The 24,005-nt window shown below is 45.9% G+C and overlaps 2 protein-coding genes across 6 annotated transcripts in view; one reads left to right on the top strand and one right to left on the bottom strand.

Moving 5' to 3' along the window:
• NADSYN1 (NAD synthetase 1) overlaps positions 1-4,510 on the top strand; it is a 23,800-nt gene extending 19,290 nt beyond the window's left edge. The window contains exons 16-21 of one of the 5 annotated variants that reach the window (XM_074274431.1): positions 520-626; positions 799-930; positions 1,565-1,634; positions 2,592-2,720; positions 3,445-3,574; positions 4,264-4,510. In XM_074274431.1, the coding sequence (XP_074130532.1) occupies positions 520-626; positions 799-930; positions 1,565-1,634; positions 2,592-2,720; positions 3,445-3,574; positions 4,264-4,304 (609 nt within the window). In that variant the 3' untranslated portion in view covers positions 4,305-4,510. Of the gene's footprint in view, positions 1-519; positions 627-798; positions 931-1,564; positions 1,701-2,591; positions 2,721-3,397; positions 3,575-4,263 lie in introns of all 5 variants that reach the window. The other 4 variants (XM_074274428.1, XM_074274429.1, XM_074274430.1 and 1 more) reach the window with 4 other exon arrangements.
• Positions 4,511-19,670: 15,160 nt separating this feature from the next.
• On the bottom strand, positions 19,671-20,609 carry LOC141546604 (mas-related G-protein coupled receptor member X2-like). Its single transcript, XM_074274555.1, has one exon. The coding sequence runs from the start codon at positions 20,574-20,576 to the stop codon at positions 19,671-19,673; it is 906 nt and encodes a 301-aa protein (XP_074130656.1). The 5' UTR covers positions 20,577-20,609.
• Positions 20,610-24,005: the final 3,396 nt, after the last annotated feature.

A 24,005-nucleotide genomic window follows, 5' to 3' on the forward strand; every position in this document is an offset into this window, starting at 1 on the left:
AGGAGGTTTCTCGCCCGGAATCGTTCTGGGCAGCAGCTTATACTACCACTAACACCACCAGCTCGGCCGTGACCCCGTCCCGTAGGCTTCAGACCCTCAGGGTGGAGGGCGGTGGGGCAGGTCTCAGGCCGAGGGTCCGGCCCTTTCCTTTGACAGATGGGGAAACTGAGGCTCAGAAGGGAAGAGACTGCACATGGTCATTGACCAGAGGCCGTCCCATCAGCCATTGCAATAATCCAGATGGGGGATGGCAGGCAGCAGCGCTGGAGAGAAGGGGGGGCACGTGGTCAGGATGCGGGGGGCAGGACGTGCTCGCTGTCCGCCTCTCTGACGCTGACCCTCCCTCCTTCACCCCCTTCCCAGGGGGCTGTCGTTCTGGGTGCCCACAGGCTCTGCCGGGCTGCCGTGGAGGGGGCGCCCCAGATTCTTCCCCGCCTCTGGGGGGCCGGCCCCCTCCCCTCTGAGCAGAGTGAAGGAAGCCGGCTGCTACGCCCCCCTCTGGTTCCCTTTGTTTCGCAGGCGCGAGTCCGGATGGTCTTTGCCTACCTCTTCGCTCAGCTGAGCTTCTGGTCCCGGGGCATGCGAGGGGGGCTCCTGGTGCTCGGCTCCACCAACGTGGATGAGAGGTAGGGGCCGGAGGGGCCGAGATCCGCCAGGGAGGGAGCCGCGGGCCGGAGCTGGGGCTCGGGCCGGGCCCGAGGGAGGAGAGGCTGCGGGAGGGCTGGGCTGGAGCCGCCTCTGCATCCGGCCCGCCGGGCCCACCCCGTCCCGTCCCCCCCCATGAGTCTTTGCTCGCAGCCTCCGCGGTTACCTGACCAAGTACGACTGCTCCAGCGCAGACATCAACCCCATCGGCGGCATCAGCAAGACCGACCTCAAGACCTTCATCCAGTATTGCATCGAGCGCTTCCGTCTGCTCTCCCTGAGGAGGTGGGCGCTGCCCCCGCCCGGCCTGGCCTTTGGGCCCTCCCACACACCTGGGCCCTTCTGGACACCCCCCCCCGCCTGGCATTCAAGGCCTCCACTGTAATAGTCTGGGAGCGATTAGTCGGCACTTACTGTGTACAGCAAGGCGCGCTCCCTATCTAATTAACAGTTAAGTTTGGAAGATGCGCAGCCCGCTTAGGACAGGTGGGAACGTAGGGTCCCCAAGACCCCTGGTCCAAAGTGTTATTGAAGATGGGCCCCTAACAAGTGGGGAGGGGGGACCAGGAAGGTCTGGAGGAGGGCGTGGCCCCCGCGGTGAGCCCCAGCAGGGATCCGGGAGGAGGGAGGGGGGCTTGGTAAGTAGGGTTCCCTTCCCCTCCCCTTCCTCCCAAAGGGACTCATCAGAGACACTCAGAGGAGGGTCTGGAACTCTTGGCCGAAGCCGCTTGGATGGGATTACTTGGAGCTGGGAGGAAAAGCTTTTTGGGGGTGGGGCTGGAGGAGTCATCAAGGCAGATCCATCCCTGGGGGCTCCCCGCCCCTCCGTGCCCAGGATTGGGGGTGCTCTGGCCCCCCGCCCTCCCAGGAGGAGAGGGACAGCCAGGGCCGCACTCAGGCCCGCCTCCTTGTCTTGTAGCATCGTGTCGGCGCCGGCCACCGCCGAGCTGGAGCCCTTGGCCGAGGGGCAGGTGGTCCAGACCGATGAGGTACCCGGCTGGCAGAACCCTGGGCGGAGGCTCCTTCCTCTAGCAGAGGAGTCTCGGGCTCCCGCTGTGAGCTTCCAAGGAGGCCCCAGAGCCTCTGGGAGCCCATCCCACCGGGGAGCTGGCACGGGCGGGGAGGGGGGCTGGCGCACAGGAAGGCCGACTTCGAATTCTGTCTCAGATACGCCACTTAAATGCCCCTGACTCAGTTTTCTGGCCTGTAAAATGGGGGAGGCTACAGCAGCCACCTTCGAGGGTTATGGTGAGGATGGAATAAGACGGCGGGTTTAAGGCCGGGCAGACCTCACCGCTCCCTCGTGGTTGTTCTCATTGACATCTTTGCCCCCGGAGCTGCAGAAGAACGCTTCTTGTCCTGATTCGTGGCTGGGGGGCCCTGAACAAATCACTGGACCTTGCCGAGGCTCGGTTTCTCCCTCAGGAAAGTGGGTCCATAATATTTAGTGAAGAAGACTCCTGAAAACGGGCTGATCAGGGGAAAAGCCATGCTTTTGGCACAGAGGGGACAGGAAATGACCCGGGGGTCCAAGAGCCGGGGGGGACCATATTGGAAGGGTGCTGGGGCCTCCCTTTCCTGGCCAGCCTCCTCCCACTGTGAGGCTGTGCAAGACCCCCGGGCCCTCGGAGGCATTTGGGGTTTGAGTTGAGACGTCCCCTCATTTAGGTGGGCATGGCCACTTTGCTCCTCCCCCTTGAGCCTCCCCGGCTCCCTGGTACTACATGGGGCAGCCCACCCCTGGTTGGTACAAAGAAGGCCTCTTGCCTCCCCAGAGCTGGGACCCTACGGTCAGCGCAGTGGCCTGGGGATGGTCAGGCGGATGGAGGGGATGGTGAGTGGACCTGGGAGGCTGAGAGACAGGATTCGAATTCACGTCTCTTCCTCCCAGCCCTTCCCCAGCCGGCGGGCCATCTCCTAACGTCTGGGACTTCTTGTTCCTACAGGAAGACATGGGGATGACCTACAAGGAGCTGTCTGTCTTTGGGAAGCTGAGGAAGATGGGGAAGGCGGGGCCCTACAGCATGTTCTGCAAACTCATCAACATGTGGAAGGAGATCTGCACCCCCAGAGAGGTAGCCGCCGCCCCTGGAGCTCACTGGACCAGGCCCCCGCTCTGGGGCGACGCGGGGCTCCGAGCTCCCCTTCCACCTGGGGCCGTGGGGGCGGGGCTGGGAGACGGCGGATCTCTCGGTGGAAGGGAAGGGACCCCCGGACTCCACCCAGTCCCGTGGGACCTTACACTTTCGAAAGCAAGCTAGAACCGGGCCCCGTGGGCCGTACTTAGTGGAGGAAGTCAGTGTGGTAGAAAGCCAGTTCTGAGTCCGACCGAGGGCTGGGCTCATCCGGGGAGCCCACCTCTGCTCGCTCAGGATTGGGGTGCAGGGGGCGCAGGAATGCAGTAAGGACCCAGTTTTCTCCAGAGGCCGCTCCAACTGCCGCCGGGCGTTTATCTTGTGCCTACCACATGCTGGGCCCAGGGGCAGAAATGTCCCAGGCCTGCCTTCCAAGTGCTTCTCTGGGAAATACGTCCGTGCAGAATCAGCCCTGGGTAATGGCTGGTCAGGGACCCCCGTCCTCCCCGGCCTGTCCTCCCCAGCCTGTCCTCCCCAGCCTGAAATGGGCCGGCTGTTCTCCCGGCCTTGGGCAGGTGGGCAGGGAGAGTCGCTGTCCAGACCCACAGGTTTCCTGTCCTCCTTGTGCCCCCTCCCCACTCAGAGCTAACGCCCCCACCCGGGGCTTCCTCCTCCAGGTGGCCGAGAAGGTGAAACACTTTTTCCGGATGTACTCCCTGAACAGGCACAAAATGACCGTCCTCACGCCTTCCTATCACGCCGAGAACTACAGCCCGGACGACAACAGGTTCGACCTGAGGCCCTTCCTGTACCAGTCCAACTGGCCCTGGCAGTTCCGCTGCATCGACCACCAGGTGAGCCTGGGCCCATGGGCACTAAGGCCGGGCACGCAGGGCGATGCCCCGGAGGTTCCCGAGGGCTCGCAGCGACCTCCTCATTTCTGCCCCGGGGAGAATCTCCCTCCAGCTCACAAGGAGCCAAGGAAAGGGGTGCCAGTCACCTCTTAGTCAGCAGGAAGCTGAGGCTTTCAAGGCAGAGCCACCTTTCAGGCAGGGCACAGCGTGGCGTTACTCAGACACCCCACCAAGAGCCTTGGGACCCCCCGTGCAATCTGGGGGCTCCAGGGCTGCTTCCTGCTCCCCTCCCCCAGTCTTGGCCCTGGCACTTGTTCAGGCTCAGGGCTCATCACCTTGTGGGGCCCGGGGGTTCCTGACCTTCGGGCCTGGGAGCCCGGGTTCTGCTCCGCCACACGTGACGGCACAGGCCGGGCTTGCCCAGGAAAGCTAATGCGTCTTACTGCTCAGGATCATAAAAAGACAGGGCACCGATTAGCGCAAAGCTGAGGAAATCGGCCCCATCAGTGTCTGGAGGAGGATTTGAACTCACTGTTGTTCAAGAGGAAAGCAAGGCAGAAAGTCTGAAAGCTGTAGGAGTCGGCTGGACTCACTCCCTGGGCTCTGCTGAGACTGCTGGCGGCCGGCGGAGTGGGGTCCCAGCCTGGGCTCCCCTTTCTAGCTTTCTCCCCTCCCCCGTCTTCTTCCAGGTGATGAAACTAGAAGGCGCCGAAGGGGATCAGGACTTTGAAGACCTGGTCTGAGGGACGCCCCTGCAGTGTGGCTGTGACCCAGGCGCGGGCGCCTCCCCCTCCCCCGGGGTTTCTCCTCCTCTCTCTGCCTCCAATGCCATTTTCCCATCACTCTGGTTGGCGACGCTCAGGTCTGCCTGCTCTGGCTTCAGTGGGTTTTCGATACTTTTCAAAAACGGTTGAAAATAAAAATGTTCTTCTGAAATCCGCGGGTGACATTTGTGGGCCCCGGGCGCCCCTGCCTTCCAGTCCCACGCTCTCGGGCAGGTTTTCTCCCCCAACTTTCACCTAGCGGCTCCTTGGATTACGGAGTCCTGGCTCTGTTGGAGACCCTGGAGCTCCTAAGACTTTCCTGGGAAACTGAGTCATCAGGAGAGGAGAGACCCAAGGTTGCTAATGCAGCAATGTTTCCTAAATGCAGTTAATCTGGGATCATGGACCCTGAGGTTTGGGCCCACTCATCCCTTAGAAAGAAGGCCCCTGGGTGTTCTGGGAGGTAACTGGAGAGGGAGAGGAGGCGTCAGTGGCCCCGCCCATCCCTGCCAGACGCCAGGAAGGGGCTTGTAGGGAAAGCTGGCACGGAGGGCCGATCTCCCTTGTCTCAGCCTTAGGCTTGAGCTCAATCAGACCCTTCCTCCTGAGTCAGCTGCATGGGATGGGGGGGGGGGGTTAAAGAGGGATGGAGCAGCCATTCCCCTCAGATCTTAACTTCTTGGACTGAGAGCCCGCAGGCCATGCTCAGGAACTCACTTTGGGGGGGGGGCAGATTTAGCTCTCCCTCTCACAGAGACCGTGACCTTTAGTTCCCTGAAGCACCATCTGTCTGTCTCTTATGGAAGCACTTCTCTCCAAGAATCTTAAAGCCTTCTTGGCAAGAGACTTGGGGACCAAAGTCCAGAACCCCGTGAACTCCGTCCCCTCCTGTCGGCAGCTGCTCGGAGTTGGGTCGGACTCAGACGGTGCTGATACCGATGCTAGCTCAGTTATATAACATTCTCATGTGAGCCTCAGAATAACTCCAACTATCGAATGGGCAATAATAATATTGGATATAACAATAACTGGAGTTATCGAATAGGCAATAGTATTATTCTTTTTTTTATTAATTTTATAATTATAACATTTTTTCGACAGTACATATGCATAGGTAATTTTTTACATTATTCCTTGTACTCCCTTCTGTTCTGAGTTTTTTCCCTCCTTCCCTCCATCCCCTCCCCTAGATGGCAGGCATTCCCATACATATTAAATATCTTATAGTATATCCTAGGTACAACACATATGTGCAGAACCGCATTTTGTTGTTGTTGTTGTTGTTGCAAAGGAAGAATTGTATTCGGAAGGTAAAAGTCTGGGGAGAAAAACAAAAAAATGCTCTCAGTTTACACTCATTTCCCAGTGTTCCTTCTCTGGATGTAGCTGATTCTGTCCATCATTGATCAATTGGAATTGGATTAGCTCTTCTCTATGTTGAAGAAATCCACTTCCATCAGAATACATCCTCGTTCAGTATCATTGTTGAAATATACAATGATCTCTTGGTTCTGCTCGTTTCACTCAGCATCAGTTGATGTCAGTCTCTCCAGGCCTCTCTGTATTCCTCCTGCTGGTCATTTCTCACAGAGCAATAATATTCCATAACCTTCATATACCACAATTTACCCAACCATTCTCCAATGGATGGGCATCCATTCACCTTCCAGTTTCTGGCCACTATGAAAAGGGCTGCCACAAACACTTTGGCACCTACAGGTCCCTTTCCCGTCTTTCGTATTTCTTTGGGATATAAGCCCAGTAGCAGCACTGCTGGATCAAAGGGTATGCACAGTTTGATAACTTTTTGGGCATAGTTCCAAATTGCTCTCCAGAATGGCTGGATTCTTTCACAACTCCACCAGCAATGTATCAGTGTCCCAGTTTTCCCACATCCCCTCCAACATTCATCATTATTTGTTCCTGTCATCTTAGCCAATCTGACAGGTGTGTAGTGGTATCTCAGAGTTGTCTTAATTTGCATTTCTCTGATCAATAGTGATTTGGAACACTCTTTCATATGAGTGGAAATAGATTCAATTTCATCATCTGAAAATTGTCTGTTCATATCCTTTGACCATTTATCAATTGGAGAATGGCTTGATTTCTTATAAATTAGGGTCAGTTCTCTATATATTTTGGAAATGAGGCCTTTATCGGAACCTTTGACTGTAAAATTGTTTTCCCAATTTGTTACTTCCCTTCTAATCTTGTTTGCATTAGTTTTGTTTGTACGGAAGCTTTTTAATTTGATGTAATCAAAATTTTCTATTTTGTGATCAATAATGATCTCTAGTTCTCCTTTGGTCACAAATTCCTTCTTCCTCCACAAGTCTGAGAGGTAAATTTTCCTATGTTCCTCTAATTTATTTATGACCTTGTTCTTTAGGCCTAAATCATGGACCCATTTTGATCTTATCTTGGTATGTGGTGTTAAATGTGGGTCCATGCCTAGTTTCTGCCATACTAATTTCCAGTTTTCCCAGCAGTTTTTGTCAAATAATGAATTCTTATCCCAAAAATTGGGATCTTTGGGTTTGTCAAACACTAGATTGCTATTTTTTATTCACACAATAGTATTATTCTCAAAACCGAGATGAGGAAACAGGCTTCGAAGGGTTAGCTAACTTGCTCATAATGTCCCAGCTGGGATTCTTCTGGACTTAATGTCTGAGATCCTGTTAGTGAGACCACATGACCTCTCCAAGCTGGTGAGAATGATATGTGGCAATGGAGGCCGTAATGGAGCATGAAGCTCACTTGATCTTTTCTAAGCCTTCTCCACCGATCCAACTCCGCCGGGAAATCCAGTCTTGCAAGGCAATTATTTTTTTAGAGAGGGACAAGTCAACACGGATGATCAATGCCCTGAAAACATCTGAAAACCATCCAACTGTGTGATGAGATGGACTGGGGATGGGCCATCCTGTGTCTTCATTTGAGTCCCACTTAATCTTTATCATTCTGTTACGTTTCCTTTTTATTTGTTCTGTTGTTGTGTTGTATTACCTGTTTAAGAAAAATCTGATAGAATTTCCCTGTAAATTCTTTGGGACCAGAAGCATTTTCTACAGTTTCCTTGTAGCTGAATCAGAGTTTGCATTATTTAGAATATCTATCTGGTCTTCTAAAGTTTGGCTATTTTATATTTTTGAAGATATTCTTCTATTTCTTTTGTGTTCCTAATTTCGTTAGGATATAATAGTGCTTAATGTGCTCGGATTATTTTTGTTGTTCATTCTGATTTTGTTGTTTTATCACCTGATGGCCTGAGAGGAAGGGAGCAGAGATGAGACCAAACATTCCCAAGCAAATGATGTGTGAGAAATGGGGTAGGGCTGAGAAAGTAATGGGGTCTCTGGGATATAGAAGGCCGGCTTTGGAACATCATCTAGACTCCTTCATCTGACCCAAGCTTCCTTCCCAAGTCAGGATCTTAGAGAAGTCTCCTGGGTAAAACCATTGAGTTGGAACAAGTGGGTAAAGTGCAGTTTGAGAACTGAACATACCAGCCTGGGTGGCCACATGGGGGGGGGTGGGTAGGTCATAAGGCATGAGGAGGAGCACCATGAGTAAGTCATAGAGAGATGCTGAGACAATTCCCTTCAGGGAACACTTTGATAACCCAAGGCCCTGAATGACAGAACTGCTACCCTGGAAACCACAAGGACTTGTCTGAAGGCCACTTGCTGTGGTCTCAGTGTGCAAACAGCCCGTAGTCAGAGGAAGGACCATTACTCCCAGGTCAGTCAGCCCAGGAAACCCCATTTTCTCCTGGCAGACCCGCTTCCCTGTCCTGGAGGTAATAGCATGGAGGGGAGGGACAGGGTTCCCTTGTCACCTTTGAGGAACCGGATAGGGCCCTGGAGGGAGCTGAGCTCTAGATTTTGTGGTGGAAGGAATACCTCCAGCCCCAGAGCAAGAACGGAGGCCTCGGGCAGCTCCTGGCCCTGCTCCCTGCCCCACTGGATATCCTCAGGGGACCTGAGGCACACTCAGAGCCAGGGAGATTTCCTGGAGGCCAGATCCCCGGCTCTCAATTCTTCCTGAGACTTCCTTTCCCTCCCCACCTTCTGGACTAGCCGGGGATGATTCCTAACATGAGGGTTACTTTGTTACTTCCCTAAATGCTTTTGCTTTACAAAGTAGCCACCTCTGAGCCTCAAGGGATACAAAGTAAAACTTGGCCCCGGAGATTTCCCAAACTTGGATCGGCACTTGGGGTGAGAAGTGATATTAGGAGCCAGGCTTTTCAGAGCAGGAAGATGAAGCCCGGGGAGGGGAATGACCCCTGAGGTCACAGTTAGCCACTAGCAGAATCTTGGCTCCAATCCCAGGCAATGCCCATTGTGTTGTGCTGGAGTTCGGGTCTTTTTTTTTTTTTCCAGAATGAAGTTCTTCTGTGTCTTTAGGGTGGGCACAAGCAATGGCAGAATATCGGGTGGGAATACGTGGGCCCCGGGGCTTGTCAGTACTGAAGTAATGGAGCCGGGGCTGGAGACTGTGGGATGGATTCCTGTAACAGCCGCCTACCGATCTGTTGTTATAAATATACCCATTTATCTCACTTGCCTTCATATATGTAAAATGTGTGTATATGTGTCTCAAGATACATCAATATCCATATGTTTATATATATAAATATTTGTGTATATGTATCTGTATCTGTAGATATATACATACATCCATAATAAAGGATGGTCCTCTAACAACTTAATTTCCTGCTCCTTTTCTCCTCCATTTTCTCTCTTCCCCCTCTGCTCTCTTCTTCCTTCCTTCCTTCTTTCCTTCCTTCTTCTCTCCCTTCCTCCCTCCCTTCCTCCCTTCCTTCCTCGCTCCTTCCTTCCTTCGTTCCTTCATTCCTTCGTTCCTTCCTTCCTTCTTCCTTCCTTCCTTCCTTCCTTCCTTCCTTCCTTCCTTCCTTTGTTCCTTCCTTCCTTCCTTCCTTCCTTCCTTCCTTCCTTCCTTCCTTCCTTCCTTCCTTCCTCTTCCTTCCTTCCTTCCTTCCACTTCTCCCTTTCTTTTTCACCCAGTACATTCCTCTCTCACCCTTAATTTCTTTTTTTTTTGTTTTTTTTTTATTTTTATTTTTATTTTTTTTATTCATTTTTCCAAATTATCCCCTCCCTCCCTCCACTCCCTCCCCCCATGGCAGATAATCCCATACATTTTACATGTGTTACAATATAACCTAAATACAATATATGTGTCTCACTTAATTTCATTTTTTATATTATCCCTTCATATTCAGCTCATACCCGTGCCCTCTGTCTATACTATATTCCTTTGAACTGCCATAATAAAGTTCTACTGAGTTACAAATATCATCTTCCCATGTAGAAGTGTAAACAGATAAAACTTGTATCCCTTATGCTATATTCTCCTGAGTGTATATTTTGGTACATTTTCCTGATCATCTCCTTATGCTACTCCTGAGTCCTGTATTTGAAAATCAGATTTTTTATTCAATGCTTATCTTTTCATTGCAAATGCTTGAAAATTCTCTTTTTCAAAGAATTTGCACCTTTTCCTCTGTAGGATTATACTCAGTTTTTCTGGGTAGGTGGTTCTTGGTTGTAATCCTAGCTCCATTGCTCTCTGGAAAGTCATATTCCAAACCCTCTGGTTCTTTAATGTAGAAGCTGCTAAATCTTGTGTTATCCTGACTGTGGCTCCTCTATACTAAAAATTGTTTCTTTCTGGATACTTGCACTATTTTCTCCTTGACCTGGGAGTTCTGGAATTTATCTGTAATATTCCTGGGAGCTTTCACTTTGGGATCTCTTTCTGGAGGTGATAGGTGGATCCTTAAATTTTTATTTTGATCTCTTGTTCTAGAATATTAGGACAGTTTTCCTTGATAACTTCTTGAAAGATGATGTCCATGCTCTTTTTTTGAGGATGATTTTCAGGTAGACTAATAATTTTTAAATTATCTCTCTTGCATCTGTTTTCCAGGTCAAGTGTTATTTCAATGACCCATTGCACATTTTTTCCCTATTTTTTCATTTTTTGGTTTTCCTTTAACTTATCTTGATTTCTCATAAAGTCATTAGCTTTCATTTGCTCAATTCTAATGTTTAAGGAATTATTTTCCTAAGTGAATTTTTTTACTTTCTTTCCCATTTGGCAAGTTTGCTTTTTAAGGCATTCTTCTCTTCAGTAGGTTTTTGTATTTCCTTTTGCACCACTCTCAGTTCTTTTTCTAGTTTTTTCCTCTGTCTCTCTTACTTGATTTTCAAAATTCTTTTTGAGGTTTTTCATAGCCTGAGACTAATTCTTATTTTTTCTTGGAGATTAGAGCTTTGATTTTGCTAAGTTCTCCTGAGTGTATATTTTGGTATTTCTTATTACTTTAGTAATTTTCTATGGTCAGAAGCCTTTTCTGTTGTCTATTCATTTCCCTAGCCTATTACTAAGCTTTTAACTCTTTTTTAAAAGTTGATCTGTTTCCACAGTGGAGGGTGCATTGCCCTAAGTTTTAGCAGTTGTGTGCAGCTATTTTCAGAGATCCTTTTAGGGACCTGACCACAAGCACTCTTTTCTGCCCTGGAGCTGTTAGGAGTGTCCCTGTCCCAGTGTAACACTAAAATCTAGAGTCCTGCTTTGCTGGCATTGGGGCTGGGGCTGCATTGGTGCAGTCTGTACTCAAGCTACATGATGGACTTCCATCTTCATGGCTTTTCTGTTGACCTTCTAAGTTGTCTTCAGCCGGGAAATGTTCTACTTTGTCTTTTTTGGATGTTCTTAATGCTCTAAAATTTGTTTAGAGTCATTATTTAGAGAAATTTATAGTGGTTTGAGGTAGAGATTGGGCAAGTTCCTGCCTTTATTCCAATATCTTGGCTTTACCTTCGAGTACAATTTTTACAGGAATTGGTTATGTTTGATTGTTCCAGTCATGTCTGAGTCTCTGTGAGCACATTTGGGATTTTCTTGGCAAAGATACTGGAGCACTTTTGCCATTTCCTTCCCCAATTCATTTTATAGGTGAAGACACTGAGGTAAACAGGGTTAAGCAACTTGCCTAGGATTACACAGCTAGTAAGTGTCTGACAATGACTTTTGAATTTAGGAAGATGAGTCTTGCTAATCCCAGACCCAGTACTCCATGCAATGCAACATCTAACTGCTGTCCCTTTATAAGAATTGGATTATAACTCTAAGTCAAATGAAATACTAGTGGAGCTAACAATGTTTGAAATAAGCTGATGGGGTCAAATTTGCAAATTGCCTTTACCACTCAGATCATTGGTCTGTAAATGTGTCAGATCCCTTGGAACCTTCGATTAGTGTAAGATCATAACATCTCAAGAAAATGTGTGAAAAAAACTTGCTAAATGTGGTAAAATTCTAAAATAGTGAATTGGTTTACTGAGAAACTGGGATCCCTTCTTTTATGACAGATACTAATTGTCAAAGTCGTGGGAAGAATTTACAACTGTGCTTATAGTTCACAAGTGATTTGTGGTTGTGAAAGTATATCTGGATTAGCAAATATTGAAATTATATCTTGAGCCAAATTGGTTTCAACAGAATCCAGTCTAAAAGATTTATTTGTGCCATAGAGATTTAATATGTAATACCTTTAGAAATGGATATCTGTTGATCAATAAGTAGCCAGTGTTTTCCTGTTCTTTGAATGAATTATTATACATAGACAATGTGTACTTCAAGGATATAATTATTTTCTTAAATTACTAATGATTTATTTTTATACCCAGGTGAATGTTAACTAAAAAAATAAAAGAAAAAATGTTGAATGAATACACACACACACACACACACACACACACACACATATATATATATATATGTATATATACATATATATATATATGTATATATACATATATATATGTATATATATATATACATATACATACATATATATATATATACATATACATACATATATATATATATATATATATATATATATATATATATATATATATTGCTGAGGCAATTGGGGTTAAGTGACTTGCCCAGAGTCACACAGCTAAGAAGTGTTAAATGTCTGAAATCATATTTGAATTCAGGTCCTCCTGACTTCAAGGCTGGTGCTCTAACCACTGCACCACCTAGCTGCCCTGAATGAATATTTCTAATAAGTGAACATAGATATATATATATTCGTGTATATATATATATATATATATATATATATATATATATACATATACATATAGTGTATATACACATATTTTTATAATGTATTTATATATACTCCTACATAACTATATATTATGGAAAGAATTATTGAATATTTGTATATATACACACATATATAAATACATATGGAAAAGTTTGGTAAACATTTTATTGCTAATTATTATCACAATAATGTGAGGAAAAAATGGTAATTTTATCTAGTCCTTAAAAATATCTCCACACAAGTGAAGTTTAAATTGCTCACAAAAGGATAGCTAGATGACCCAGTAGATAGAACACTGGCCCTGAAGTTAGGAGGACTTAAATTCAAATCTAGACTCAGGAAATTCATGTACTTCCTAGCTGTGTGACCCTGGGCAAGTCACTTAATTCCAATTGCCTCTGCACAAACCAAAACCAAAAAAATAAACAAACAAAAAATGGTTCACAAGATGATTTTTAAAAATTATGATATTGCTAATTTTCTGTCCCAAACTGTCTTAAGGTGTGCTTCTTCACACTCATATGTCAGCTGTTGTTAAAAAATTAAAACAAAGTTTTCCCCCTTTCCTAGAAATATTTAAATCATCTACAGTAAGTAGCAGTAGCTTATAGCCTATAACAATTAATGTAATTATTTTCTTTCACAGAAAAATACTTTTAAAAAAAACCTTGCTTATTTTATCACTAAACTTTTCCATATTAAAACAACAATGAAAGGGACTGTTTTCTGTTGTCTTTAAATTAATTCATATGTATGTCACCTTCACATCTTTCTTTTTCATAGGCAGAAGGGGAGATAAGAGAAATTTAGGCAATATGATACAAGAAAATGATTTCTACTGAATTCACCCTGTCTATATAGAAGTAAAGACTTAGAAGGTGAGAGTCTTTAAATCTTCAGGAAGGGCTTTCAGATAAAAGATACCCTTGTGTTACTTGAGCCCAGAGAGTGGAATGAGGAGCAATGGGAGCAGCCCAGCAAGAAAGAGTTGCAAGGATGGGGACAGAACATCTCAAAAATCAGAATTGTCCCAAAGGAAAATGGATTGCTTCAGGAGAAGGTCACCTTCTCTTTATTAGAGATCTGGATGCAGTCCCTGTCTCTCTTGCCAGAGTAGGCAAGTCTCAACTGGGTTCAGCTGGTCTCCAAGGTCCAGTGGGGTCTAACCTCTTCCCTCATCTCCTGGAGAGTTCAAGGCTTCACTTCTAAGTTCACCCCTTAAAGCCACTGCCCCCAATGAATGTCAGAAGAATTTCACTGTCTTGGTCTCTACACTGAATATCTGGATCTGTTCAAAACAGGCCCAGAGACAGATTTTAGAGCTCAACTAGCAGTGTAATTCATCACTTTCAGAATGAAGAATAGAGTTTGCAACAATTCTTCTGGGTGGGAGACCTCTACTTGTAGCAGGAAAGGTAGAGCTTTTATACCCAAATCATAAGTGGGAAGGGAGGTGAAAGGTGGATTATAATACAATTATTTTCAGGGCCTGAGTAGTTTTCCATGACAAGCCCAGGAGTGCAGGACAATATGGGTGTGCTCCAATCCTGTGAGAACAGTTCTTAAATGATTGTTTCAAAAGCTGGGAATTATTACTTGGTGAGGGACAGAAGAAAAGTTTTTTGACAAGAACAGGATCTGTAATATTTGATTCTCCAATTAATACACAGAGGAGAATGTTGTAAAGGACTGAGTGAACATTTCAAATTTCATTGTAAGATTGATTCCCAAGTCGGAGTTTTTTGGGAAAATGGTAGCTTGGAAATGACTTAGTTATTAATATATTCATTCCAAATTTCCTATTGAACATGATGAAAATAATATTTTTTACAAATGCAATATGCATCATAAAACACTAAATTGTAAATCCTAAATATTAAAGAAGACATTAATTATATTGATTGTTTGAAAAAATCCCATTGACTTAATGAATAAAAGTAGGAGTTGATTGTAAGAAAAAAACTAATAAAATCTATAAAGTACTGGTTAATTTGGTTTAAAAAGAGAAGAAAACCAAATACCTAGTATTAAAAATGCAGTGTGAATCTACAGCTAATGAAGATGAAATTAAATGAAGTAGAAGCATTTGTTTTGCTCAATTACATGTCAATAAATTTTATTTATTTATTTATTTGCCAAGCATATGCATGGATAATTTTTCCAACATTGACCCTTGTAAAACTTTTTGTTACAAATATTCCCCTCCTTCCTCTCCCCCTCCCCTAGCTGGCAGGTAGTCTAATAGATGTTAAATATATTGAAATCCATGTTAAATTTAATATATGTATACATATTTATAGTTATCTTGCTGCGCAAGAAAAATCAGACTAAGAAGGAAGAAAAAGAAAAACTGAAAAATTAAACAAAATGCTAGCAAATACCAACAGAGAATTGGGGTGTAAAAATCCTAAATAAAATAATCAGCTAAAAAGATTAGAAAATATGGGAAGATTTTATACATTGTGATCAAGTAGTGTTAGGATTACTAAGTGAGAACTGAGGTTGTCTGGATAGTGACAAGGTGAGAATTCAGGTTTTCTGGACAATTACAAGGTGAGAAGAGGCACCCACAGCAGTCCTTCATCAAGGAGACAGAGTGATTGAGTGGGTGAACCTCCCAGCACAACCAGAACAAAGCCTTACACCTTACCCAGTGCTTGTGGCTAGGATTTTATTAAAGGCTTTTAAGAGAGTAACACAATTATCTGGGATAAGTCCTGAAAAAATATACACATTCTATACTAACGCACAGATTAATGTATGCTGTGAGACCATCCCAGAATGGCAAATTTTATTGGCCACCGCTCCAAATTTTGCACATGGATCTCCATTAAAGATTACCCGGCTACTACATAATTGGCAATGGATTTTTGAAGAAAAGGTTTCTAAGGTTCCTCTTAAAGGACCAACAATCTTTACAGATGCCTCCAAAGAAAATATTTGTGCCATATACTCTCATGATTTAACCATAAAGAGAGTAATCAGGACTCCTTTTCAATCCACTCAACAGAATGAATTATTTGCTATCATGCTAGCTCTCACTTATTACCCAGGAGACGTAAATATAATTACTGATTCAGCCTATTCAGTAGGTGTAGTACAAAGAATTGCCACAGCCCAAATAAAATTTGCAGCCTCCAATATTTATCAGCTCTTTAAGGAACTTCAAGAGCAAGTGAGAAAACATCCAGGCAAGATTTATATCTTGCATGTCCACTCACATAGTGGACTCCCAGGTCCTATTTTTGATGGAAATTCAAAGGCAGATAGCCTTCTAACCATGTTAGCCAGTAGTCCTTTATTTCAGGAAGCACAAGAATCTCATTCTAAATATCATCAGGCTGCTCGAGCTTTACGTTTACAATTTGGAATCACAAGAGAGGAAGCTAGGAGCATAGTAAAAAGCTGTACAGCTTGTCTTCCTTTCCATGCTCCTACACTCCCTCCAGGGAAGAATCCTCGTGGTTTGAGACCCAATGAAATCTGGCAAATGGATGTGACCCATTATAAATCTTTTGGTCGTCTATCTTTTATTCATGTTGTGGTAGACACCTTTTCAGGATTCACATTTGCAATGCCAGCAGCAAAAGAGACAGCCCGAGTGGTCACTGAATTCCTTATACAAGCTTTTGCAATTATGGGTGTGCCACAAGCAATAAAAACAGACAATGGACCTGCATATACGTCCAAACATTTTACACACTTTTGTGCACAGTATAAGATTTTACATACCACGGGCATACCCTTTAATCCTCAAGGGCAGGCAATAGTAGAGAGAAGAAACAGAGATATTAAGACACTCCTCCAAAAACAAAAGAAAGGGGGAGCCACAGGTAGCCCTAGGGAACTTCTAAATTTAGTTCTCTATACCATTAATTTTCTAATTTTTGACAAAGATGCACTGGCTCCAGCAGACAGGTTTTATAACCCACCAGAAGGGCAGTGTCCAGTGAGAGCATCTCCACTGTCCTTAGATAATCGCCAGGTGATGTGGAGAGATCCAGAAAGTGGTGAATGGAAGGGACCAGATAGGTTAACTGCCTGGGAGAGAGGGTTTGCTTGTATTTCTTTAGCAGGAGAAGGAATCAGATGGGTGCCAACGAGTCATATTCGGCTTGTCCATCAGAGAGAGACAGAAAAAGAGAAAGACCTCAAAATAAAGGAGAAGATCTAAGAAACATCTTACACCGAAAGAGCATGGATAATAAAAAGACTGTTAAAGAACTTTAAAATCAGCAGGAATCATTGGACTTCCTCACACAAGATGAGACTAATGGACAATGGACTTATGGACATTTATAAATTTTCAATTTATGATTATGTTATATACTTCTAGCATGTGTTATGTTACTATGTTACTATATGCTTATGTAATTTATGTAATTATCTGTAATACTTCCCATATTGATGGATTTATGTTTCAAGGTCATTTATGTAATTATCTGTAATACTTCCCATATTGATGGATTTATGTTTCAAGGTCATGACTGTCCTATGTTCTAAATCAAAAGAAAGGGGGAGATGTTAGGATTACTAAGTGAGAACTGAGGTTGTCTGGATAGTGACAAGGTGAGAATTCAGGTTTTCTGGACAATTACAAGGTGAGAACTCAGGTTGACTTGATAGAAGGAGCAAGCCCATTGGCTGGGGTGGTTCTTCCCAGAAGCCCTTGCATTATCCCACGCCCATTCTCTGGGAGGATAAAAAGAGACAGCAATGGGCGCAGAGGGCAGATCGGCCTGGAGAAGGATAAGAGCTGGAGGAGATTCAGAGCCAGGATTCAAGAAGAAAGACTCTGCATTGCATCAGGCTTGACGGGGCTCTCTGCAGGAAGGGAAGTCACTTCTAAGGACAAGAGTTAACAGCAACTGCCTGGAGACAACGGTTCGTTACAGGAAGAAGAATCTGTCTGAGAGATTTGAGTAGAAGACACAGCAGATCTCTTCCCAGAGAGTGATCCGACAGCTTTTAGAGACGACAGCTCGCAACATTGTAGGATTTATACCAGGAATGCAAGAATAGTTATGGGAATAGTTTCCCTTATGTTAACCAATCATTTAAAAAATAAAAGTTGAAACAATTGTAGGATTAAACCATTTGGTATCTGGACCAGGTAAAAAAAAAGGGACCTTGTAAGGAAAAAAAAAAAAAAATCATCCCAGACTACCAAAGAGAAACTCAGAGCCAAAAACTGTTTATTGGAGGAATTAATCTCCCCTTGCAACCAAATGGATCCTAGACCTCCATCTCAATCTCATGTGTCATCTCTCCTCATGATACCATTTTTATAGGGTTATAATTATACTATAAATACTATATACAATTATACCATAATACATAGGCTAAAATGTGAGTACCAGAAGGGTCACTAAATTTTGAGATCGGCAGGTCAGAATTACCATAAGCTGGTCATAAAATGCATGAGCTACCTTTTAGGTTGGGCAAGAGGAGATAGAGCACTACCCCAAGAACATTTGGGGGAACTTAGGGTTTTTCCATCCTGACAGGTTGGAATGTGGGTGAAACAGAGTAGAGATCCTTTGTGTCAGGGTTCTCATGATCCTGTGTCATGCGAGAAGGTCTCCTGGCTGGTACATAAGTAATTTCTATTATATGAGCATGAGATCTTCCCAAAGCCTCTCTAACAGAATCTATATTCTTATATGACTTATTCTTATATGACATATTCCTATATAACCATGAATTACTTATTATATTATTAGATGATGACTAGATATATATTACTAAATAAATGATTACTAACAATCATTGCCTCTTTCAAAATGATCATGGATTGAATAATACTGAATAGAATTTAAATAGGTGCTTAAGAAATCAGCTTTCTCATCCTGAAACTAAGGTCATTGTCATTGGAGGAAGCCAGTGGAGGCTGAATGATCTCCCACAATCCAGATAAGAGATTGTCATTCAATGTGTGTGTGTGTGTGTGTGTGTGTGTGTGTGTGTGTGTGTGTACTATGTGACTCGTGTGTGGGGAGTGTGTAATATGTATTGTGTAAGCTGATGTGTGTCTTTCTCCTATTTTGGTCTCATTAGGGTGGGCTTATCATGTAACACCCCTACAATACCTGCCCTCATCAGGAACTGGGTCATGCAGAGTGAAAGAGAGATTGGAATAGAGAGATTCCCAGAAACTTAGAAACACTGAGAGACTCAGAGTGGGGGGGACCTGGACAAAGAGACAGGACATAAGGGAGGGGAGCCCCAGCCTTGACTTTTAAAGGAGAGAAGTATTTGGTTCAGTCCAATGATGAGAGGGGGAGGAAGAAGGAAAAGGAGCCCCAGAAAAGGATGGAGGAAGACTTAACTGAGCTGGAATCTCCTCTTTTTAGGCTTGAGGGAGGGGAGAAGATCTAAGGGAACCTTGTGGGTCAAGCCTGAGAGAAGAAGACAAGGTGGGGGAGCATGACCCCCAGAACCTTGAGGATTCTGTTCTTCATTTACAGAAAGTGGCAAGGAGAGGGCAGGAAGACATGGGGACATGGAGGATACATTTCCTCTTCCTGTTCTCTTCAGGAAAAGGACAGTGGTAATTTGTGATAGAAATTTTCCTCTGGGATGACACATGAACCCCTGGTCCTCAGTCCCTAGGTAAGGATCCTTCAGCAACTAGAGGGCTCCAAGTGCACAGAACATTGACTGGAGCAGGAATCAGGAAGAGCTGAGGTCAAATCCAGTCTCTGAACTTTTGTCTGCCTCAATTTCCTCAAATGAAAACTAGATATCCAGAGAGCACCTTCCTCCCAGGTACATCATGAGTGTTTGTAAAACACTTAGGTCAGGCCTGGTGTAATCTTACTCAGTCATGTGACTCTGTGACCTCCTCTGAGATTTCCTTGGAAAAGATACTGGAGTGCTTTGCCATTTCTTTTGCTAGCTCATTTTGAAGATAAGGAAACTGAGGCAGATAGAATTAAGTGGCTTGCCCAGGATCACAGAGCAGGTGCCTCAAGCCAGATGTGACCTCAGTAGCATCCATTTCAGGTCCTCCAATGCTTGTCTTCTGCACTGCCCAGCTGCCTGGCATACAGTAGTCACCTAATAAATGTTTATCAGTTAGAGTTCACATTTTGGGCAGCAATAAAAAGGATGGCAGGAGGAATTCGGAGAGAAGGAAGGTAACCTGTAAAAGGTCTTGTTCTTAATCTCACAACTACACCTCCCGGCTGTCTGTGGGGAGAGTGTCCCTCATCCCACCTTCCATCTCCTGCTCCTCCCTCAGGGCCCTCTGCAGCACCAGCCTGAGGGGCTCCCTCTTTGCAGGCCTTTGTCTGCCCACGAAGAAGTAAATGAGGGGATTCACGCTGCTGTTTATACAGGCCAGGAGGGAAAAGATCCAATAAAGGACGGGATGCATGGAGAAGCGAAGGGCCAGGAAAGAAAAGATCCCCGGGGGCAGGCCGCAGAGCAGGAACACGAGCACCGAGAGCAGGACCAGCAGGGAGAGCCTGGGGGGCCGCCGGCGCCGGGAGCAGCACGGGACCCTCAGCAGCAGCGTCAGGCTGGACGCGCACAGCACGCACGTGAGCAGGAGGAACCACACGGTGTAGGTGATTAAGACGACTTCAGGACAAAAATTAAATATTGCGCCGAGCACCGCGGCCAGAGTCCAGAGGACAGCGCAGACCGCGGCCGACGTGCACTTGGGGCGGCGGCATCGGTACCAGACGGGGAAGAGCGCGGAGAGACAGCGCTCGGTGCTGATCGCCGCCAGGAGGCTCAGGCCCACGCAGATGTATCTGAGGAAGAACACCTTTGAACCACCAGCACCACCAGACAGATACCGGTAAAATTCACGTATGCAGAGCAGAAGGGTGAAACACAGGAAGAGCGCGTCGGCCGCCGCCCGGTTGAGGATGTAGACGGAGAAGGGGGTCCTCGGGACGCGAAAGCCCAGGAGCCACAGGACCGCGCCGTTCCCCAGCAGCCCAGCCAGGGCAAGGAGCAGAATGAGGATCTGCATCCAGTGATGTAAAAAAAAGTCTCCAGCTGCCCCATCAGCTCCTCTCTGCGTCGCATTGTCATGAACATGTTCCAGCTGCCCAGGTGTGGAGGACATGACTCCCAGCCCCAGGAAGCCCCGCTCCTCTCAGCCGCCCTGGGGACACAGAGACAGACAAGGGCATCAGGGACTTTTCTCTCCTCCTGCTCCCCACTGCCTGTCTCTAGGGTGCAGCTAGGAGGCGCCACACTGCCCAGACGAGTGGGCCTGGGATAAGAAATGAGTTACAATCTTGCCAGTGAGAGAAAGGATTACGAGAAGGCCCAGATCCTCACCGTGCATGATGTTCCACCATGGCTGAGATCGCACCAGTGAGATCTTACAAAGAGCATCTTCCTTAGGTGTTATTCTTATCTTACTTGACTGGAGAGATAGATGGATGGCTTTGCTCAGATACCTGGAGGCACCCGGATCTCATCATGCTCTCAACCGATGGAACTGAAGGCTTTTAGTTCACCTCCTTGTCCACTCCCTCAATGGTTGTTAATCAATTAGGGTTGATTTCCACTCCTAAGCACCTCACCCTTTCCAAAACCTTTTAAAGCATTCCTTGCTCCCTAGTTAATATTTTCATTTTCTGTTCCCGACACTGATCTCAATCAGTCATTTGCTAGCCATACTTTAAAACCTGATGATTCATTACCCAGAAGTCACATTAGCTGTGTCTCCTTACCCAAAGCCCACATTGCCTGCCAGTCCATCACATATTCGGGCCACAATCTCACCCCCACTTCTCACTCTCTAACTGTGGAGAGGAAACAGACCGTTTTAGACCCTACCTCAAAGAAGCAGGTCCTCACTTTCCTGGGCACGGCTGGCTTCTGCAGGATCTAGATTCCCAATGTTGGGATTACTGCCAAGCCCCTCTATTATTCTATTCAAGGCCCTGGTAATCTTCTTCTTGAATGGGGACCTGACCTGGCCAAGGCTTTTAAAACCCTGAAGGCCAAACTGACCTCTGCCCCTGCCCAACTTAGAGAAGCCTTTCCCTCTTTATGTGCATGAAAGGCATGGACAGGCTTTGAAGGTCCTGATTGTTTGGGACAAAAAGACCTATCCAAATTGACACCACAGAGATCACTTATAGAAAGCAGAATTATTTATTAGAATCTCGAGAAGTGGAGCCCATCCTGGTCTGTGAGCCAAATTCACAGCAGGATAGGGCCAGAGCCTTGAAAATGCTTATAGCTTTTATACATGTCAGACAGAGAACCTCCAAAATCCCACCCTCTATATGTTATGATTGGTCATATAAGTCTACTGTTCTCCTAGTTGGTCAGTGGAATATAGTAGACAAGGTGATATACAGTTTCTTTGGCCATGTTATCCCTTCTTTGGACAATCAGTCCAAATGTAGTACAGGCCTTATCTAAAATCACATGATTCCAGAAAAGCAGAAACTGAGGTCTATAGGCTTGATTTACGTTAACTAACAGTCTCTGATCAATATGTGCTTAATCTGTAAGTTCTCCACCTTTTCCCACACATGACTCAAACTCTGGGACCTGACCCCAGCCCGGCCATCTACTTCTCAAAGGAACTGGACTTGATTTCCCTAGGATGGCTTTCAGGCTTTAGAACAGGGGCTACCCTAGCCTTCTAATTGAAGAGGCCTCAAAACTAATCTTGGGACAGCCATTGGAGGTTTTAACTCCCCACCAGGCCCAGAGCATTTTAGAAGCCAAAGGGTACCAGTGGCTGCTGGTGGGAGGCCTGCCAGGTATCAGGCTCTCCTGCTAGATACCTTCAACCTGGCTCTCTGGGTGTGCTACGTCCTTAATCCTGCCACTCCTTCCTGACAGCACTCAGGAGATATCCATAATTGTGAAGAAGCTCTAGATTCTGTCTACTTGAACAGACTTGACTTAAGGGAAATTCTCCTTGAGAACCCAGATGGGGAGTCGTCCACAAAGGGGTCCAGTTTTCTTGAAAATGGAGAAAGAAAGTTGGGTTATTCTGTGGTGACCATCAATGGAATCCTAGAAGCTAAGCCACTCGCCCTGGGACTTCTGTCCCGAAAACTGAACTCATTGCCCTGACCAGAGCTTTGGAATTGGGAAAGGGAATGAGAGAGAACATCTATACTGACTCCAAATATACTTTCCACATTTTGCATGCTCACGGGGCTGTATGGAAAGAGAGATGACTGTTGACAACAAAGAATTCTCCCATTAAATAGGCAGGAGGAGAAATTCTACAGCTATTGCAAGCTGTCCACAAAACCCAGGGAAATTTCAGTCATATTTTGTAAAGGACACCAGAAGGTAGATTTGCTTCAAGCCAAGGGAAATAGGTTTGCCGATTCAGCTGCTCGAGCTGCTGCCCATTCACCCCTGACCATGGCACCTTTAATCCCCCAGCTCCCCAATTCTTATACCCCTTCCTATAGCCCACAGGAACAAAACCTTTCTCTTTCTGGCTGGTTTCAAATACCCTCAGACCACCTATTAATCCCAGGGGAAACTGATCTTTGGTTTCTATCAGGTCACACACCTGGGAAGCAATGCTCTTCAGTCCCTGGTGAATCGCATTTTCACTGGTCACACGCTGGGAGAAACGAGCAGGCAGGTCTGCCAGGCCTGCCCAGTTTGTGCCCAGGTGAATCTTGAGGGAGCTGTTAAACCTCCCCTCTCCTGAAGCTGGTTCAGAGAAGGGGCACATACCCAGGGGAAGATTGGCAAGAAGACTTTACCCATATGCCCTCTTGCAGAGGTTTCAAATTGCTTCTGGTCTTTATTGATACCTTTACTAACTGGATAGAGGCTTTTCCCTGCAGGATTGAGAAGGCTCAAGAGGGATCAAACTGCTTCTAAAAGAGACCATACCTGGCTTCAGCCTGCCCAGTTCCCTGCAGAGTGACAATGGGCCCACCTTCACTTCCCAGCTAAGTCAGAATGTAGCCAAAGCACTCAAAATCACCTAGTCCACTCTGCCTGGCGACCTCGGGCTTCTGGGAAGGGGGAGAAAGTGAACCACACCCTCAACTGAGTCCTCACTAAACTGTGCTCAGAGACGCTAGAGGATTGGATAAAGAATCTCCCATTAGGGTTACTTAGAGTCAGAATTGCCCCTTGGGAGAACATTAAGCTGAGCCCCTTTGAACTTCTGTGTGGGAGGCCTTTCCTAACCACTGACATGCTTGTGGATCCAGAACAGCCTCTGGTCACCCAGTTTGTCTCACAGCTCCGGGCAGTCCAGAAGGCCCTTTCTGAATATGAGCATCTCCCTAAACCTACAGATGCTCATGCTTAGATTGTCCCCCCTGTAAATCCTGGGGACATGGTGTACTTAAAAACCTGGAGGCCCCAGAGGTCTGACCCTCTAGGTGTAAAGTGCAAAGGCCCATACAAGATTGTTCTGACCACCCCAACCTCAGGCAAGGGTCCCCCAGCTGGACTCCTATTTCTAGGATTAAATATGCTGCTTCTATTACCTCTCCTTCAGATACTTCAGAATGTTTGTGAGCCCATAGAGGACCTGAAGTTT

This window comes from Sminthopsis crassicaudata, chromosome 6, assembly GCF_048593235.1.
Source record: "Sminthopsis crassicaudata isolate SCR6 chromosome 6, ASM4859323v1, whole genome shotgun sequence".
Taxonomy (NCBI): Eukaryota; Metazoa; Chordata; class Mammalia; order Dasyuromorphia; family Dasyuridae; genus Sminthopsis; species Sminthopsis crassicaudata.

Coding starts and splice junctions, on each gene's coding strand:
- LOC141546604 (XM_074274555.1), bottom strand. CDS start 20,576: ATGTCCTCCACACCTGGGCAGCTGGAACATGTTCATGACAATGCGACG.